Source organism: Macadamia integrifolia, chromosome 7 (assembly GCF_013358625.1).
Source record: "Macadamia integrifolia cultivar HAES 741 chromosome 7, SCU_Mint_v3, whole genome shotgun sequence".
NCBI lineage: Eukaryota > Viridiplantae > Streptophyta > Magnoliopsida > Proteales > Proteaceae > Macadamia > Macadamia integrifolia.
In genome coordinates this window covers 29,204,081-29,224,938 of record NC_056563.1, presented here as the reverse complement: position 1 = coordinate 29,224,938, position 20,858 = coordinate 29,204,081, and the positions used below count along the sequence as shown (strand labels likewise).

The following is a 20,858-nucleotide window of genomic DNA, read 5'->3' as shown; positions in this document are numbered from 1 at the left end:
ATCCTTTGGTTATCCTTTGCCACTTTGTAACTCCCCGAGGCATCTACTCTTCTGATCTTCCTTCCAATGCTCTTGTCTCCTTGATCCTCTCTCCCAATGGTTGGTCTCCCCTCCTCCCCCCCTTTGGAGGACATCTGGTCTTCCCTTCCCCCTCTCCCCCTTGGTCACAGAGGGAGAAATGACAAATGCATCTAGCTCCCCTCATCAAATGGTACCTTCTCGGCTGCCTCAGCTTGGGCTCATATCAGAACTCCTTCCCCGACTGTCCCGTGGCATAGATTGGTATGGTTTAAGGGTCACATTCCCCGTCATAGTTTCACCCTCTGGTGCTGCCTATCCAATTGTCTTCCAACCCAAACCTTCCTCATTCACCGTCACATTCCGGTGAACCTTTCCTGCTGCCTTTGCCCTTCATGTGAAGAAGATATCACTCATCTTTCCTTTGCTTGCACTTCTCCTCCCATATCTGGAAGTCAGTCCTCTCCAAATGCTGGCCCAATCAGAGAAGCATCCTTCCCTTCGATAGAGAACACATTTGGATGGATATGACTTTCCCTAGCATCCTTTTGTGACACCATTTGAAAACTCGCTTTCTGTGCTACTGTCAATCATCTTTGGATGGAGTGCAACATTTGTAGATGGACCCCCAAATCTAGATCCCCGACATGATTTGAAAAGCTATCTATTCCGATGTTACCTCTAAAGCTCAATACCTCTGCAGCCTTCGCCCTCGTCCCATCCCCATCACCCCGAAAAATTCTCATAACATTTCTTCTTGGAACCTACAGGTTGACCTCTTCCATCCTCCCTGAGCCATCCTCAACTGGCTGCCCCCTCCCCCCTCCCTTCTGTCAGTTCCAGTTGCTGTTCTGCTCTTTGGTTATTTAGTTGCTGCTTTATGTTGCTTTGCTTCTTTTAGTCTTTTTCTTTGTTTGGGCTTTTCCTTGTTTGCTTAAAGCCTCCCCCCCCCCCCCCAACCCTCTTTCTCCCTGTGTATATTCTTTTCTTCTTGGTAATGAATTATTTTATTCCTCCAAAAAAAAAACTGTGATACTATGCTTGGTTCAGTGTGTTATAAGGATGATTAATAGATATGAGTAGATATACATTGATAAAAGAAGTTGTGCTTGCATCATGCGCAAGAACTCCTCCATTGCATCCAATTATTTATGTGAGAGATATTCTTGTTCATGTTATGGATCTTTTCTTATATGGAGGGATGAAGGTCCAAGGGATGCAGCAACATGTGGCATGGGCATATATGCCCATCCTTTTCCCCCACCCCCTTTTGACAGATAACAGAAAATCTTAATTATGAAAAAGGATAGATACATTATGAAAGAGAAAGAAACATCTGTATCTTTTGCACTTATTATATTTGATGTTTTTCCTGTGGGAAGAGAACTTATCCTCCCGGGGAAAAAAAAAGAAAAATGAAAACCCTTGCTTGAGTTGTTTGAACTTATGGTAAAATTCTGCAGCTGCTTCGTACAAGGCGCCCCTTTGTTGCTTACATAACTGACAGCATGGGTAATGAGCTCTTTAGGGTGAGAACCTATGGCATTCTTGTCCTTGAACTATCTTGCAATTTCTTTTTTAATTTACGTTTGAACATATAGTTTTCGCAGCTTATGACTTATCTATTAGTTGCTTTAGGTTCACAGGCCATTTTGGTGGATAACCAGTACCATATATGTGGAGATAGATGGTAAGGTACGGAAATTTGGTTTCCTTTGTAAATTAGCCTTGATTTCTTTGCAGTTAGTTGAGATTATTAGTGTCACTTTAGTTAAGAATGGGATCTGTTCTATAATGATTTTGATTCATCTATTTGTTTCTAGGAAATTGGTGTGGTTCACAGGAGATGGCATCTGTGGAGGAGGGTTTATGATTTGTATTTGGGGTAATATGTCATTCTTGGATTTATATGGATTTTTTTTTGTGCAAGATAGTCCCTTAATTGTGATTGCTTCCTTATGTTAGAATTGATTATTGTTTCAAAGGTTAGGAGCCTTACATGTAACACAACTAATCATTCTTTGTATTCATACGATATGATAAAATAATTGTAGACTCATTAACCAATGAGAGGAAAGTCAGTGATGTTGTACTAACAACCCCAATTGTCAAGGGGTCAGCTCGTTGACCATGTAAAAGAAGTTGGGATGTAAGGCCATTGTTCGTACCATAGTTGTCAAGGCGTCGCCTAGGCGTCCAGGTGGCCTAGTTGTGGTCTGGGCGACTGTCACCTTACTGCAAGGCACATTACTTATTTATATCAAGTATCATTTAAGTAAATGAAATCTTATGATATTATTCATAAATAAGCAAATACCCCTTTATTTGAATCCAATAAAAATAATTTAAAAATCAAAAATTTGTAAAGGATAAAAATCAGCCCCACAGTTCGAGAACCAAAATTTGATGTTTGATTGAATGGGTGATTTTCAACTTTCAAATGTTGGTATTTTTCTCAATTCTGAAAATTTCATAAACCTTATCATGGTAAAACATTGCTAAGAACCAAAAGTCCGATAAAATAATCTCTTATTTTAATGTCCATAAATTGTTTTCATTAAAGTGATTTTAATAACATTCACTCACTTTAAAATAAGTTTGATCAGAACATAACTTTTTCATTACAACTCAGAGTTAACTATTTAAGTAATCTTAGATTTGTTTGAAATCTGGTTTTGTGCTCTATCTAATACAATAAGTCTCATGTAAATATAAAATTGTTTGACCAGTCAAACTTATTAGAGATAAGAACATTTCTCTAAATGTTGATTTTTGATGACTTTTTTTTGGGTGAATAAAAATTCATTACCAAGAAGAACAAAAACTTACAACCCCTATAAGGGGGGGGGGAGAGAAAAACAAGCCTAAGCTCAGAGAGAAGAAGAATGTTGATTGTTGATGACTTGATGTGGCTTAATGTTGATTTTTGATGACTTCATGAGGCTTAATGTTGATTTTTTTATGATACAAGGTATATGTAGCATAATAAATAATGTTAGAAAAGAGAAAATAAAATATCACACTTAGGTGACTTAGGCGCCTTAGCAACACCTAGGCAAGGTTTCCTCAAGATCTGCAAAATCTTGTGGACATGGATGCTAGCCACATTGTTTATTTTAGAAATTAATGTAATTGTGATGTGTTTTATTTGGATTTTGCGGGGCCTGTCCTGCTTGTTTAGGGATCTCTCTACCCTCATTTAGGTCTATCTAAAGAGGGTGGGTGAGGTTGGCTTTCTCTGTATTTCTCTTTTTTCTCTTTTTTTTCTATACACAGTTTATTTATTAAGAAAAAAAAAAAAAAACCTAGGCGGATGAATTGTCGCCTAAGCATTTAGATAGCCCTCCATTGGCTTGGTTCACCTTGGTGTTGTGATAATTATGATTGGTACCTTTAAAGCAGTAAGAAGTCTGCTATTATTTTTTCTATGCTTTTTTTTCTTCTTCTTAAGAGGTGAGCTTGGTCCAAATGGTAAGGTATGAATGTTGTGACCTAGTGGTCAAGCGGTTGAAACAGCCTCTTGAAATTCTCGGGGTAAGGCTGCGTAATTCTCGCCCCTGGACCTCGCACATACGGGAGCTTTGTGTATCGGGTACGCCCTTTTTTGTTCTTTTATTTCTCTCCGTTTTTTGTACTTTTAATTAGTTTCAATATGCCTCATGCTTGTTCTTAATAGTCATGAGTTTATGCCATTAATGAATGACTAAGGGCCCGATCTAAAGGCACAAATGTTAATGATTTACTTGCTCATCATTTAATCTAATTACTATGTTATAAACTTAAACCCTATAATGCTTATTTATAGTGGAATAAGCATTGGATTGTGTCACAAATATTTTTTTTTTTTTTTTTTGGGTGAATAATTTAATTCATTACCAAAGAGGAGAAGGAAAAATATAAAGCCCCAAGAGGGGAGGGGGAAGAAAAGAGAACAAAATCCTCAAGAGGATACAAGGTTCCTAATTACAGAGCTTGGAAGCTCCCAAGAGGCAACAATGTGATAATTTCTGGGAGAGGGGGGAGACTTTTGAGATCTTTGCTTTGACATCAAAGAGGAGGGAGTTCCAAATCTTTTCTAACGGCCGAGAATTGAAAGTCCATTTCCTATGATTTCTCTCCATCCATATTTGGTTAAGAGTAGCACAGAAGGCCAGCTTTCCCACATAGTCACAAATAGTATTCCCTTGGAAAGTCATGTCCACCCAAACCCACTCTCTTTGGAAATGGAGGATTCTTTTGTTGGCCGGCCAGCATTTGGAGAGAACAAGCTTCCAGATAGAGGAAGAGATAGGGTAGGTGAAGAATAGGTGATTCGTGTCTTCCGGTTCAGATCCACAAAGATAGTATAAAGGAGAGACTTAGATGCTTCTTTGGATAAGGAAAGCTTGGGTAGGAAGACAGTTCATAAAGACTCGCCAGGCAGTAAAGCTTTGACGCAGAATGTTGTGTTTGAACCAGATGAGCTTATGCCAAGGGGAGGGCAGACCATGAGCTCTAATGAAGCAGATGGACTTGACACTGAAAGTGCCACTCGAAGCGTGGGACCAAATAATGGTATCAGGCTTCCTAGGATGGGTGGATGGCAGCAAAGCACAAATTTTGGCTAAGAGAGTTGAAGCAGGGGTAGGGGGTTCGAAGAACCAGCATAGATGATGTTAGCCACCAAAGCACGCCTAGGGAGCCCTGAGTTGTAAATATTTCTAGCACTGAGAGATTGAGATAGGAGCCCTTTAGGATGCCAAGGATCTAACCATAGGAAGGTAGAGGAACCATCCCCAGTGCGAGAAATAATGACTCTGGAAGCCAAGCATCTTAAGGAGATTAACTTCCGCCATACCCAGGAGGCATCCGAGGGAGAGTGGACCGACCAAAAAGTTTCTTGCCTGAGGAGATGCAAATACACCTAATCCACCCAAATGCTTTTCCTTTTATTGAAAACCTTCCATTTGAGCTTGAGCATGCCTGCCATGTTGACATCCTTGATGCGTCTCAAGCCCTGCCCCCCTTCCTTTTTAGGGAGAGGCAAATTGTAGCCCAACTAATGGGCCAGAGGAAGCGAGAGCTCTCGCACCCTTTCCAAAGGAAGGAGGCAAATATGCATTCTTACTTCGCAACAATCGACTTGGGCAACCCATAAATACCAGACCAGTAGATGTATAAAGCTTAAAGGACTGATCTGATGAGAACAAGGTGACCCACAAAGGATAAAAGCTTTCCTTTCCCCAATTGGAGGCGCTTTCTAATGATATCCAGCATAAGAGAGCAGTGGTGGCTCGAGAGTCTTGCAGGGATGAGCGGGAGGCCCAAATACTTGACAGGGAGAGAGCCCAGAGCAAAGCCTGTGATATGGAGAAGAGCGACCTTTTAAGGCTTCCGAGATCACAGCCAAGAAGATAAGAGATTTCCTAGGGTTATGTGAAGACTAGACATCAAAGCAAACCGGCTAACACAATGAATAATAGTGCCAAGGGATAAGGCATCCGCTCGAGAAAAGATCATTAGGTCATCAGCAAATGCAAGGTGATTGAGGCTGATTGCCTTGCACTTGGAGATAGGAATGATTGACCCCTAATCTATAGCAGATTGAAGGCTATGGGACAGAACCTCCATGGCCAGAAAAAATAAGTAGGGGACAAAGGGCATCCCTGACGAATCCTAGTAGAAGAGAAGTATCCCACCGAACTACTGTTGACTAGCACTGAGAATTTGGGGAAGGCAATGTAGTGGAAGACCCAGTTGGTGAAGATTGGGGGAATCCCATCAAGCTGAGAACAGAAACAATGTAATCCCACCTTAAGGAGTCAAAAGCCTTGTGAATATCGATTTTTAGGAGAGCAGCTGGAGGATGGGATTTTCTGCCAAACCCTTTAACAATCATGTCAAAGAAGGATGTTGTCTCCAATGGATCTTCCCGGGATGAAGGCTGACTGGTTGTCACTAACAAGGGAGCCAATGATAGTCTTGATCCGGTTCGCTAGGATCTTCGCTATGAACTTCTATAGGAGGTTGCATAAAGTTATCGGCCTGAAGTCATTCATAGTGTCAACACCCTCCTTTGGGATAAGTCAAAGGAAGTTATGGCTGATAGCCTTAATCTGACTGGGGTTGAAGAAGAAGCTCTTAACAACTTTTATGAGGTCCTCTTTTATGATATCCCAAGCAGATGTGAAGAAACCCATACTAAATCCATTAGGCCCCAGGGCTTTGCTAGCTTTGTGGGATGGGATGGCAGCAGTAATCTCATCATCAGAGGGAACAACCTAAAGTATAGGAGCAACATTATCAGGAATAAATTTTCTTATGAGCTTCTCAAAGATGGGCAAAAGGGGAGCAACTTCTAGGTTGAAAAGACTCTTAAAGTGATTGACGGTCGCCTCTTTTATCTCATCCACACTTGAGATATGAGATCCATTCGGATTGGATAACATAGTGATGGAGTTGAAATTATTTCTGGCCTTCAAGGATCGATGGAAATAAGAGGAGTTTGAGTCTCCTAATTCCAACCAATTGATCCTGGCCTTCTGCCTTAAAAAACTTTCTTCCTGGGCCAAAAGAGCTGAAAGGTTTGCTGATTCAGATTTCTCTTCCTCAGCAAAAGAAGTGTCCAAATGGTTCAATTGAAGATAAATCTGAATTGAAGCCAACCAATTCCTGCAATCAGTAACAAGTGAGGAGATGTTGCCAAAAGTGTTAGTATTCCAGAGCTTTAAGGCTTCCTTGACATTTCTGAGCTTCCTGGATAAGGCTACGAGGGGGGAAGAGAAAGCTTGAATAGGCTTAAGCCAAGCTTCCTTGACATGTTCTTCTTTGATAAACAAAAGCACATGTCCAAGGTCAATAATCTATGTTAATAGGTTAAACTCTCCCCAGGGATCAAGGTTTAAAATCTTGTTTCGTTTCAGTATCTCAGTGGGTTCATAACCACCGAAATACCGAAATTTCAGCTAGATTTTGGCCAAAATAAATTTTTTATTTTATTTTTATTTTTATTTTTTTCGGTTGGCTGTTTTGGTGGTCAAACGGTGGTATTTTGACCTGAAACTTGGGAGATAGCCTACTTTAAGTTTAATAAACATGCTAAGAACATAAAAATGTAAAAATATTAGAACATGATTTTGTTTTAGAGTTGTACCTTTGTTTGGCATTGACCGTCGAACTGTTCTGGAAATTGTACCTACTTCATTGCTAGAACAAGATGTAGTACGATAGTAAAACAAATAAATAATGCATTTAAGCCATGATCAAACATACATCAACATTAATTAGCTAATATTTAGAGTATTAGAGTAGTATACTATGCGACTCCCTAAACCACAAGTCCCAACCAAAGTCAAACACTGAGCATGTAACTTACATAACAATACAAGTGTACAATAGTAAGCATAATGACTATGTAGTATCTACTATCTACTGGAAAGAACTATGATGGCCTTGCTGGATTCGACAGTCAGTACGAAAGAAATGATGTGCAGTTTCCTCTGACTGTGCCACAAATGCATGCCACGTTATAGTCTGAGAGAATAATCGGACGTAGTCCTCCACAGCTGCTAAAAAGACTGAGTCATCTACATACTGAAGGTAACCTATCTGAGGATATGTATCACCACCATAATATGAAGAAGAAGAACCTGCCATTGAGTTACTGTCAACTGATGGATCCAGCAACGTGTACGGGTTGGCTAGGACCGGCTGGGTATGAGAATAAACTGTCCACAAAGCCATTACCATGTGACTGGGTCTGGGATCCATAGTTAGAACTACTAGTAGGATTGGATGAACCAGATGTATGCCCCATCCCAATGAATTGACCATAAGGTCCATGATAGTGCGACCAGGTGCTCCCTCCAGTAAATGATGGGACATGCTATTGCCCACTCCCTCTACTCTCACTGTTCGGATGACTCCCCTCCACTGAAGCTCATTCCACTAATAGAAGTAGATAGACTATCAATGTCCATACAATCTTGTTGCCCTTCACTGAATCAGCGGCGAGGCCCTTGACTGTAACCTGAACTCCTCCCTCCACCTGATGGATGTGCACCATGATGAGAATCTTGTGTGGTATACTTAAACGGACTCTCCCCAGGGAATCGCACTGGCTCCAGCTGTGGATCGGCCAGCTCATACTGCTCTCGAACTCCTTCAAATCTATCACCACCACCTCCCCCATCACCACTATCACTATCGCCACCATCATCACCCTCTTCATCACCTCTTCCGTCTCTGTCACTATCACCATCACCTTCACCATGTGTCTGTGTCTGAGTCTGGGTGTGAGTACGACCACCCGATGAAATGGACCAATCCTCTTCATCATCATCATCATCATTCCTACCAGGTGCAGGCTCGAATGGTCGAGGGGTCTATGAATATATCCTTCCATCTGACGCCATATAATCATCAATATCGACCGCCATCTCTCGCACTAGATATGGGTCCGGCCTACCTCCTGGCTGATCCATCAATGGCTCACCTTTATCCCTTACCTAATCCACTAGGGGATCCTTATCATCTGAGTCGATCTAGAAAATATCAGCCAGTTCGATCTTGGCCCCTATCATTATCCTGACCCATGCATATGTGCTGCATCCTTAGTCTCATATTATAATGTACATACACCAAGTCATTCAGACGTTGTGAACCCAATTGATTCCGCCTCTTCGAATGGATGAGTGAAAATGTGCTCCAATTTCTCTAACAACCAGATGCAGAACATGTTTGGGAGAGTACTTTGATGGCAATATTCCTTAATTCTGGAGACGAACCCCCATACAACACCCATCATTCAGCTGCATTATAAGTTACAACAAGTGTACAAGATTATTTATGTTCCAAAACACTTAACACTTGTATAAGTAACATACTAAAATTTGGATTTCATACCAAGATCAGTATTCGTACGACCCGCATATGCTGTGGGAGACCTGAAGCTACCTAATGCATCTTTGAATTCTTTCGTCTATAACAAATTTACAAATAGGACCCTAGTTAACAACCATTGTACTGAAATTTAGATTCATATAGTAAAATAGTAATAGTAGTACAAAACTAGCCTTAGTATTGGCTTTGGCTTATAGATCGGGGTTTGATTGTAACTTGGCAACCACCTGCTTCACTGCTTCTAGAAGATCCGGATCCAATGCAAGTCTCTTGTTGTAGTGATACCTAGGGTTTAAATAGTATGCTGAAATGTGACAAAACATATTATTGTGAATGTGAACATTAATGCATTTTTATATCACATAAAAGAATGTATTCAGCTTTGCTTACCAGCATTATGCACGGATGCGAAAGTTGGCGCTCCCAACGGTCTTCTATTATTTCCACAAATTTTCTACTCCCACGTGGGTTGGCAGCATAGACATTTTCCTTCATCATTGCAATAGAAGCCCGCAGGCTTGGCAAGGTGGGTTTGAAAGCAGAATCCACCAACTTCATTGCGCTAACAATTGGTGCTAAGATTTTAACCACTTTACCCAATTGTGTCCAAAACTCCTCTGATGAAATGGTTGCGTGTGCCTCCTTACCACCAGTTGATCCTGCTTCCTTCCAGCCAAACCACTTCTTAGATGCGAACATGGATCGAAGAATAACTTTCTTGGATTCAAAACTCTAGAGTGCAATATAGTTGGTAACAAATCTTGTGAGACCAGGCCTGACCAAGTCACCCCCGCACTTCTCCCTCAATAGGTTCAATGAAAACCCATGATTATAGACAAATGTGCTCGCTTGCCCAGCCCTTTCAACCACAGTTTGCACAATTTTAAGTTTCCCCATGTCCTTCAACATTAGGTCAATGCAGTGTGCTGCACAAGGAATCCAAAAGAGTTGGAATCTAGGGTTCATCATTTTAATTCCGGCCTTTTTGTAGTTACTTCCATTGTCAGTCACAATTTGAACAACATTTTGTATCCTAACTTCTTCCTCAACATCCTTCAAGAGCTTGTAAATATATTTTGCATCCTTTCTTTCCTTGGATGCATTAATAGACTTCAAGAAAATGGTTCTACCATCACAAAAAACCAAAAATTTGACGATGAACTTTCTCGTGGGCCCTGTCCAACCATCACACATTATGGTTACCCCATAGCTCTTCCACATAACATTTAACTCATCAATATATGCTTTCAAGTCAGCCTTCTCCTTAGGCAAATATACATTCATCGCCTCATATGCAGTTGGCCCCTTTATCCCTGGACCGGCCTCAGCCACAGCATCAAGCATCTGCTGGTAATAAGGACCTATGGTGGCGTTTGCTTTCATAACATCCACTTGGACACTGCCTCCCCAACATAAGCCTTCATGTCTCCCCACATCCCCTTTATCTTACGTTGCTTACTACCCTTTTTCCTGAAGGCAGGGGGATCCTGTTGTAGAACGGGGTTCACACGAGATGGAACCACTGGAGCTGGAGGTGGGGCTGCCCTTGTACTCTGTGATCTCCTAAAGGGCAAAGGGATCTGTGAAGTTCCACTACCTCTTGCTCTAGATGGCCCAGCCCCTCTATGTCTACGCCTTTCCATATCCTCATGAAGACTTGTTGGCTCAATGCTTGCACCTGCTGCCAATCTCTAGCCTCTTGCTCAGTTTCTATGTCATTAGGCACATACACCGGGTCATCGCTATCTTCATCACTATCATCATTATATCGATGCACGGGAGCATGTAGTGCCTCCTCAAACTCTATCCTCGTCTTTTCCTTTGCCGCTTTTCTCTTATTCCCCCCTTCATGTCTTCAGCTATGGCCTTAGCAATATGATTAGGCACTTCTTTGCATCTAGCCACATCTGAGGAATTTCCAACCAGATGTTGCTTAAGTCTTGTGGCCCCACCACTCATAAACCTCTTATGACAGTAGTTGCATTTTGTACGCCTCTTATCGCCATCAATTGGCTCTCCGTGTTTCCATACAATCGCTTCACTATCATGTCTCCCACCTCTCCCTCTTCTCCAGCCTTCCTCATCGCCTCCTCTAGCCATTTTATGTCACCTTGGTGTTGATGCATAGCAAAAGAAATTTCATTATTAACTTATAAGTATATGGTAGCTGTTTATATTTTATTCTTACATAAATTTATATTTTAATCAATTTTAGAAAATATTTTAATGACATAATACAACAAAATCAAAGATGTTATAACATAACAAGCATATAATACGCTTCAAAACACTCTAATATTAATCTCCTATTTTTCTTTTATTTTTAAAATCAAAACAGACAATTTTTCCTATTTTTAAAATTATTTTTCAGTTATTAATCTATTTTCATATTTTTCAAAAATTAAAATAAATGAACACCTGCTGAAAAAATATTTCACTCCGATGGAGTCGTAGAACAGCCATTGGTGACTAACATATATATAGTTGACAACCATCAAAGTAATATTTAGCATAAAAAGTAACAATTTATGTTAATGGAAAATGAATTTTTAAAGCAGAAAAATAAAAAAAATATTTATGTACAAAAAACAAAATTTCGACTCCTTGTGGTCATAGATTGGCCTCTAATGTCTAACATATAAAAAATCTTTAATCATGCAACAAATATTTATGTACTATTTAAAAAAAAAAAATGGTTTTAGAGAAAGAACTTTACCTTCCTTAGGCTTTGAATGTATAGATCTTCTTGTAGGAGTCCAATGGAAGTCAAAGAGTGTGATAATGTGGCTAATTAGAGGAAGGAAGGAGTGTTTTCCCTTCAAAATAGCTTCCTTGAACCGAAATCACCGAAATTGCCGTCTGGTCGAGATGGAGTATTTATAACAAGGGAATTGTACCGTTTCGGCCAGATACCGAAATGGTACCGAAATTTCGGTCGAAATACCGAAGTTTTTTTCGACCGCAACTTTGCATACATCTTATTTCGTATGTAGTTTTGTTTCGGTAAAAAGAAAAACCACCGAAATTCTGAAATTTCACCGAGATATTGACGAGATTTCGAACTATGCCAGGGATGACCTTACAATCCTTACACATCCATCGGTTTGACCTTCTAGTGAGGAAAAAGTCTATTTGACTGGAATGCTGTCCACTTTAGTATGTAATTAAGTGTTCTCTTTTAGCGAAAAGAGTGTTAGCAATGGATAGATCATAGGCGGTTGCGAAGTCCAAAATTGAGGTTCCCTCCTCATTTCTTTCCCCAACTCCATAACCTCTGTGCACTTCAACATAACCTCTCATATCCTTACCAATGTATCCGTTCAGATCTCCTCCCATAATAATCTTTTCATGCAGTCTAAAGCTATGCATCAATTCATCCATGTGTTACCAAAATTGTAGCTTGTAGCTCTCATCCAATCCCGCTTGGAGAGCATAAACGCTAATAATGTTGACCACCTCTTTATCTAACACCAGCTTTAAGGATTGGATCCTATCTCCCACTCTTTTAACATTTATCACATCGTTCTTCAAGTCTTTATCCACCACTATACCAAATCCATCTCTACCACTTTGGTCTCCCGAATACCAAAGTTTAAAGTCGTCTAACATCTTAGCTTTCATCCCTTTCCATTTAGTCTCTTGGATACATGCAATGTTAATCCTTCTCTTCCTCATGACATCTATCAACTCTAAACTCTTGCCCGTCAGCGAACCAATGTTCCAGGGTAGCACATTGAATCCTCTTTCTATGGCCAACATTCATAACACGCTCTTGTACATGTTGCAAGGTAGGTGATGCCGTGTGTCATTTATGTGGGATACCCTGACAACTGGAACAAAAGACATAAGACATAGAAAGAGGTAAAATATGATAAAAAAATACGGGGATCCATGCAAAGGGTGGATTGGCTGGATATAATACGGTGCCGGCTGCCTACTTGATACACCAAAGTATTAATAAGAAAGAAGATAGGAAGAAATAGGTAAGGAATGAAATCTAGCCCAATAAACAAGAGTTCTCAGTATATAAAAGGAAAGCACATGACAATCAACCGGTGTACAGTTGATGAAATAGTAGGATTCTTCCACAACACATATATCAAACCAACTCTACTAGTATTGTAAGCTAGGCAATAAATCTCGATAACCTTTTTTTTTGACGAATAAATCTCGTTATCAATTATATGTAAAGAGAAGCACAAGATTAACACCAAAAGAGCTAGTACTCAAGGGAAGCGGGTATCACACAAGGCCACACAATATGCAAACACAATAGATGTTAACCAGCCACAAGAAGTCAAACCAAGTAAGGTGATGCAACAGGTTTACACACAATAGACAGATGTGCATGTACCAAAGCCGACAAAAGACGACTACTAGTGAACTGAAAGTCTTTATATAAACCTACAATGTCAACAGAAAAAGGAGAGAGTGGGGTATCTCTTACGACTCAAGTAACTCAGTGCCCGTGAACCTGTCGGCCAGGTAAAAGCTCCATTGAAAGTCTAACGTGTAGTAAGATGCACCCAGTGTAGTATCTCAGCAGCGTCGAAGCGGTTGGGGCGCTGCACTAACCAAGGAGGTTCGAGGCTTGATAATGTGTATGGTGGCCGGATTAGTCTCACTGAAACAGGAGTGATTGAGTGGATGTGGAGGGGGGTCGATTGTAGAGTAAATAAAGTCGTGTGGAAGGGGGTTGGTTATTGTGTATAGATAGTGATGTGGAAGGGGCTACAGGCAGTGAAGAGGTTAAGGTGTGCCAAGAGTCAAGCACGTTGAAGGGTCGATCATGGTTTTTCACTTCACAGAAAAAGTAGTGGAAGCTGGGGAAGGAGGAGGCGTGAAAATCAATTGTTTGTTTTTTAGCAAGGATAGAGGGAATTGAAGGGGAGGGGTGGATGCTTACACTAGGGGATAAATTGGTTGCAAGAGCAGGGAGGAGGTAATGGGTTGATGTGGTTTTCCACTTTATGGTGCTAGGAGAGGAAATCGAGGAAGAAAGGGCGTGAAAAGCGCTGGGTTAATTTTTTTTTTGTTATTTTATTTTTCCTTCTCTCCGTAAGGATATAGGAAAATCGTAGGAGAGGAATGAGATGTTCTCGGTGGAATACAATAGAGGCAAACTTAGTTGCAAAAATCAGGGAGGAAAAATTGGGTTGATTTGGTTTTTCACTTCACAACAAAGGCGAGAGAATCGGGGATGGGTGAGGCATGAGAACGGTGATGGTAGAGGAGAAAGAAGGTGAAGTAAAAAGGGGGGAAAGAAGAATAACAGAAAAGGGAGTAGTGACAGGGAGGGAGCGAGGGCGAGAGAGAGAGAGGAGCGGGGGATATGGGTCGAGAGAGAAAGAGAGATAGAGAGAGAGGGGGAGGAATAGAGAGGGAGAAAAAAAGAGGGAGAAGAGAAGAGCAGCGTCAGGGATACCTACCTAGTTAGAGAAAGCCCTAGGTCGCCACTGCCAGAGATAGGGAAGGGATGGTGTGTCGGAGTGATTCAGCGATAAGTAGCCATTGAGAGGTTAAAAGACTTTAGAGGGCTAAGTAAATGTTCAATATGAATATTCACCATTTGGTCCATTTTAACGTAGTCAGTCTACTTCTATGAACCAACACAATGCGGTACGAGATGATGACTTGTATAAAGAAGGTTGCTAAAGAAGTTTTAGGGGAAGCAAAGGGTATTCGTCATGCCCCAAGGGAGACTTGGTAGTGGGATGATTAGGTCCAGACAGTGATTAAGACTAAGAAAGCTAGTTTTAACCTGTGCGATGGAGGGCCAGTAGGAGTAGGGAAGAAATCCTTGAGATGGGTCTCAGAGTTGTAGGGGAGAGGGAGGAAACTCACAAAGAAAGGGAGGGGGGAAGGAGAATCACACACGCAACCCTTAGGCTCTCAAACATTCAAACTCAATTTATCATTTTAATCTCTGTCTTTCTCAATCGGTTACAAGCATTCAAATAGGAAAATAAGACTATAACATGGAAACAAATCCTAAAATCAAACTAACTCAAGAAAGAAAGGAAATCTAAAACCAACTCCAATTATGTCCTGTGTATGCAACTCCCAAAAATAAATAGAATAAAATAAACTAAAGATATTATTCTCCTAAATAAAATGACTACTTAAATTCCTACTAGACCAAAAACTTAAATATAGATGCGGTTCATCTCTGTTTGGATACCTAGATGGGTGTGGATCGCTCTATGGGTGCGTTTCCCCCGGTGTTGAGAAAAAATTGTCCACGAGTTTTGTACAAAGGGAAAATCAACACCAATCATCAACATCCATCCTTGCTTGTATGAAGTCACCATCAAGACCATGATCGAATGCTATGAAATCCACGACGCGAAGTTAATTGGTGAAGTAGTGACTCGAGAAAATAAAATCGATCGGTTCACTGAAGAGTTCAACCGATTTAAAATTTTCCACAAGTTAATCTTCAATTTCCAACGATGCCATCTCATCTTCCACCATTGGTGACTCATCTTCTAGCTCATATACCTGTTGCTTAATGTCTGAGATCATGTAGTTGAAGGTAGAGTGTGCTTGGGCTTTGAAGTCCGTGTAGTGTCGTTGAATTTCCTTGAGCTTCTCTCGCATCAATTTCATTTGTTAACGGATATCCAATAAAAGGTTGAGATCCATCGGCTAGGTTTGCTATTCCGAATCACTATGGACCCACTATGGAAGGAGAACACTTAAAAGCAAAGGGTGAATGGAAAAAAGAAATTAAATGGAAGATTGGAACAATGGCAGAATGGTAAATATATGAAAGTCCTTTAGTGAGTGGCATAATTATAAATAATTGAAGTTCAATGTAACTCAAATATACCACGTGTGGGAAGGGGTAGACTTGTAAAGAGACAAAGGTAGGATAATTAAGAATAAGACTGGAAGATAGGGGTAAAATTGGAAACAATGAGAAAATTAAATAAAAGGATAAAGAAAGAAATCAGGGATGGGGTTTTCAGATATCGACATGGAGAAGCCTTTTCTTCTGCTGGAAATTGAGAGTGACGGTGGTGGTGGTCGAATGCAGCAAGGGGAGCTGCAATTCAAGACAAAGAAGGGGTGGAGAACCAGCGGAGTTCTAGGAAGGTTGAAGAGAAACTTCAAGAGGTACGACGGAAGGTGTCGATGAGCTGGGAGAACTTCGAACCAGAAACCAGGTATGGTTGTGTCGCTCCCTACTTACTTTTGTTTTCTATTTCGTTCTCTCTTCTTGTCTTGTTGCTTCTTCCTTTTTTTTTTTTTTTTTTTTTTTCTTTTTTTGGTCTGTTGGCAATACCCTAGGGCAAGCGGGGAGTCGTTCGAAGGGGTTAGGAAAAAAGACGATGGTGGGGGTTGGGACTAGGATTTGAAAGAAGGGGTTGAGGTACTGGTTCGGCTTCTCTATTTGGGCAACAGAGAACTTTATTTTTTTTTTCATTGGCGGAAACCTTGGACAAGGGGAAGGTTTTAATCAGGGGTCACAAGGGTGGAATGGATAAGTGGGGGTTTTGCTTACAGAGGCACGGGTGGGGTTGGGTTTCAATAGATTTTTTTTTGGTTGTTCTCAATCACAGTAGAAACCATAACAGAGAATGGGAAGGGAAGGAGAGAGATGGAGGGGAAGGAATTGGGATCCTTCGGCTCTGATACCAAGATGATGGAGGGCCGGTAGGAGTAGGGAAAAAATCCTTGAGATGGGTCTCAGACTTGTATGGGAGGGAGGAATCACACACAGCCCTCGGGCTCTCAAACATTCAAACCCAATTCATCATTTTAATCTTTGTCTTTCTTAATCGGTTTCAACCATATAAATAGGAAAATAAAAGACTATAACATGGAAACAAATCCTAAAAGCAAACTAACTCAAGAAAGAAAGGAAATCTAAAACCAACTCTAACTATGTCCTATATATGCAACTTCCCAAAAATAAACAGAATAAAATAAACTAAAGATATTTTTCTCCTAAATAAATTAACTACTTAAATTCCTACTGGATCAAAAACTCAAATATAGATCCGTGTCAAAACGGTCTCTTGACATTCTTGGGGTAAGGCTGCATAGTTCTCCCCTTGGACCTCGCACATGCGGGCGACTTGTGCACTGGGTTGAAAAACGAAAGCTAGTTTTAAGCCGTGTGATATCTACATCACCATGTCAAAAGTCTCTCGACATTCTTGGGGTAAGGCTGCATAGTTCTCCCCCTGGACCTCGCACATGCGGGGGACTTGTGCACTGGGTTGAAAAACGAAAGCTAGTTTTAAGCCGTGTGATAGCTACATCACCATGTCAAAAGTCTCTCGACATTCTTGGGGTAAGGCTGCATAGTTCTCCCCCTGGACCTCGCACATCAGTATCGAGGTTGAACCGGGTTGATCTTTTTGGAAATCTTGACCAAGATGAGCCGGGTCAAATTGGGTTTTTGGTTCAGTAGGATATTTTAGGATTTTTTTTTTTATTTGAGAAAAATTAAGCTATTTTATTCGGGTAGATATGTAATTTATTATTTTGGGTAGTTGTTAAACAAGTAGGGAGTTACCAATTTGAGCTTTTTTTTGTTTCTAAATTCATCAATTAGAACTTAGGAAGTAATTAGGAGTTGCTATTTCAGTTTTAGATTTTAATTAGGAAGTTTTATTTTGATGAATAGGCTTGTAACCCCATTCAATGGGTTATGTTTTGAAGAATGAATTGAATGAATGGTAATGGTGCCAGGTAGGTGCTTAATCCTGGTCATGTGACCATCTTCTTCCCCCCCCCTTTTGCGATTCTCTCTCTCCCTCCTTCTTAAACTTCTTTTCTCTTCTTCCTATTTCTCTTTCGTGCTCTGTTCCTGAGTGACCTAACAGCCCCCATGTAATCGATCGATCTCCTTGGGAAGAAGTGGTTCCTCCTGAGATTTGGGGCGAAGGAATCCCATCCCTGGGCGACCCAAATCCCTAGGTATTCAGTTCCTAAATTCTTTTTCTGGTTTGAGAGATAGATACCTGCAAGTAGAACTAAATCTGCTGCTTCCACCAGTAAGATTTCAGCAGCATTATTTCATGTACAATTGATTGTTGGGTCTGGGTACTCCTTGATTTCAGTAGGGTTTTGAATCATGAAATCAGCCCCAATATTTTGGTTCGACTATCGTTTACTCTAATATATGTGATTCAACAATGTAAGATGCCTAACTTATGAAATGGTTTATGAAGTCTTTTCATTTTTAATGCTTATTTAAGTTGTTTTACTTTAATTGTATGTGTTCTAGTAGTACTAAAGATTGTGTAGAATAGCCTAGGGTAGAGATTGGGATGAGCCTATGGTGCAATGGTTTTTTTTTTTTTTGGATAGGAATAAATATTCTTACCAGAGGAGTAAGAATTATACGGGGGGGGGGAACACCTTAGGAGAAACCTTGGCAAAATAGAAGGGGATACAAAACCCAAGGGGCGGGAGAGAGATCTATACAACCTAGCTGCTAAGGCAAAACTTGGGGGGGGGGATAGAATGGAAGAGGAAGACCCTAGGAGACAACAATAATCCTATTCCTTGGGGAATCTCTAACCAGTCTACAATGCGAAGAGGCAAGTTTGGAGCGGATGTCAAAAGAGATGGCTTTCCAAATCATATTGAATGTATAAAACCTGGGTGTCAATTTGGCGAAGATTTCGCTCCATCCAAAAGTGGTTAACAGAGGCACAAAAGGCAAGTCTTGCAGTAGTGTCGCATATAGAAGATCAGGCAAAGGTCATATCCATTCAAATCCATTCTTTGCTTGGGGGGAGGGGGCTCCTTCTGGTAGGCCAATAGTTGCCAAAAACTTTCTTCTATATGGTGGAGGAGAAAGGGTAGGAGAAGAAAAAGTGATCGACATCCTCATTGGCATTTAAAAGGCATTGGGAAGATGGCACATGACTGTGGCGCAGTGGTTTAGTTGCTCTATTGCGACATATTGGTCACAAGTTCGAAACTTGGAAACCTTCTCTTCTGCAAAGCAGGGGTAAGGTTGAGTACATTTTCCCCTTTGAGACCTTGCAACAGTGGGAGCCTTGTGCGTGCGATCTTCGAACCTAGGGTAGAGATTGTATACATCGTAGACTACCAACCTACGGTCCGAAGTCAAAGTACCATTTTGGGTTTGATTTTTTAAAATGTAATGTTTCCATCGTGTTTAAAAGGCCTACAATAGTTTGGATTACAAGTTTCAGGACCTAACTTGGCCATATGGCCACCGAAATCCTTCTTGAATTTTCCTGTAAAAAAATACTAGATTTCGCTGAGATCTTTGCAAATCTCGGTTTTGAGCCTGGGCGAAACCAAGACCTCAAACCTTGGCCTTATTGCAGCTGCTAGAGCCCCACTGTATCGAAGGGAAGTGTGTTCTCTCCTGCTTAGTTTAAGTCTCCTGAGTTAAAGAAGGTTTTAAAAAGGTGGATTTTCTAATTTTATAAGTAAACAAACTAATTTTTAGAATTTATGTATAACTCCCTCTTAATAATTATATCTTAGAACATTACAAACACATATTTTACATCTACCATCCCCCTTTTTTTAGTATGTGCATGCCTAGGCGGCTGGTCACCGCCCTGGGTTGCCTTGTCACCGTGACAACTTTGCTTTGAAAGGAGTATGATTGTCATCCTTACTCTAGTTGTTGCATAGTTGTATTCATAAAGCAGTAGAGATATATGTCAAACTCTATAAGATGTGAGGACCAATTCTTTGTTCTCTATCTAGCTTGTCATGCCATTCAAAGATGTAGCTATAAGAATCCCTAGAACCATTCATACGTCTCTCTGATACTTTGCTACTACTCCAAATCTTTATGTGCCCAGTTATGGATGGGTCATAGTATTGGGTATGGAATAGATTTTTGTTATGAGCCCATCTACATCATCTCCTTTCTCATCATTGTTGCTTAAAAGTTATTCGCAGTGTAGCTTCCTTTCGAAGGGTAGGGGGTTGGGGGGGTAATGCAGGAGTAGATTACAAGTTACTAATTCCGCAGTTTATAACCCCAAACAATACAAATAGGAGTAAGAAACAAAGAAATAATACCATCAAATAAATCCCCAAGGATACAATACCAATATAGGAGCAAAATCAACCCAAAACCTAACACGATAGGAGAGAGAAAGACCTGTATAGAGCTGGAGAGAGAGAGAGAGAGAGGTGCGGCCAAGGCTATATGAGTCCAATTGAGTTGCACTCTTGGGCGTAGATAGTCCCTAGGGAGGGTACAAAAACCCCCAAAGTTGAGAGGATTCTGACGGCTGGTTGTGAAGTTACAAGCTTTCTTGATTTCCTGACCTAGGAGAGAAAACTGAGAAGAACCTTCAAGAACAGCAGCTGAATGCTTCCAACAGTGACTAGGTAAGGATCGTGGGACCCTTATGAGGCCTAGAATACCCTGATTGAAGACCTGGCTGAATAGAGTACAGAAGAGAGAAAGAGAGGAGATCGATCTCTCTCCTATTCCGACTAGGATTGCTGATCGGTTCTGATTTCTGGAGACTTTTATCAAAATCTGAACTATACCTCTTGAATGTTACAGAAAATAAAATAAAAAAGAAGAATAAAACAGATGGGGGGCTGAGAAGGGTGAAAGAGAATAAAGGAAGTGGCTATCTCAGTCTGGGCTTCTCACCCACAGCTATCTCAGCTGCTGTAAGCATTTAGTTGCAAACTTTCTTTCATAAATGCAAACTTTCTTTTATTCAAATCTGTCCAATAATGGGACATATGCTTCTCTATTTATAGAGGGGAAGTTTACAATCATACTAATACTAGGAGCTAGTTTCCTAATAGGACTAGACACTCCTACTACAACTAGGAGCTAGTTTCCCAATAGGGCTAGACACTCCTACTACAACTAGGAATTCAAAATAGGACTAGGACTTGATTTTATGACAACAACATGGAGTAGGACTAACTAACTAATAGTCCATATAGGACTTTACAACCAACTAATGGCCTAATGGGCCTTT

At 40.6% G+C, this 20,858-nt stretch overlaps 1 protein-coding gene across 1 annotated transcript in view; it reads left to right on the top strand.

Annotated features, from left to right (window-relative positions):
• Positions 1 to 1,445: 1,445 nt before the first annotated feature.
• The window catches only part of LOC122083296 (altered inheritance rate of mitochondria protein 25-like), a 37,717-nt gene continuing 18,304 nt past the window's right edge, over positions 1,446 to 20,858 (top strand). The window contains exons 1-3 of the mRNA XM_042651052.1: positions 1,446 to 1,547; positions 1,657 to 1,713; positions 1,842 to 1,903. Coding sequence (XP_042506986.1) covers positions 1,527 to 1,547; positions 1,657 to 1,713; positions 1,842 to 1,903 — 140 coding nt within the window. The 5' untranslated portion in view covers positions 1,446 to 1,526. The remainder of the gene's footprint in view (positions 1,548 to 1,656; positions 1,714 to 1,841; positions 1,904 to 20,858) is intronic.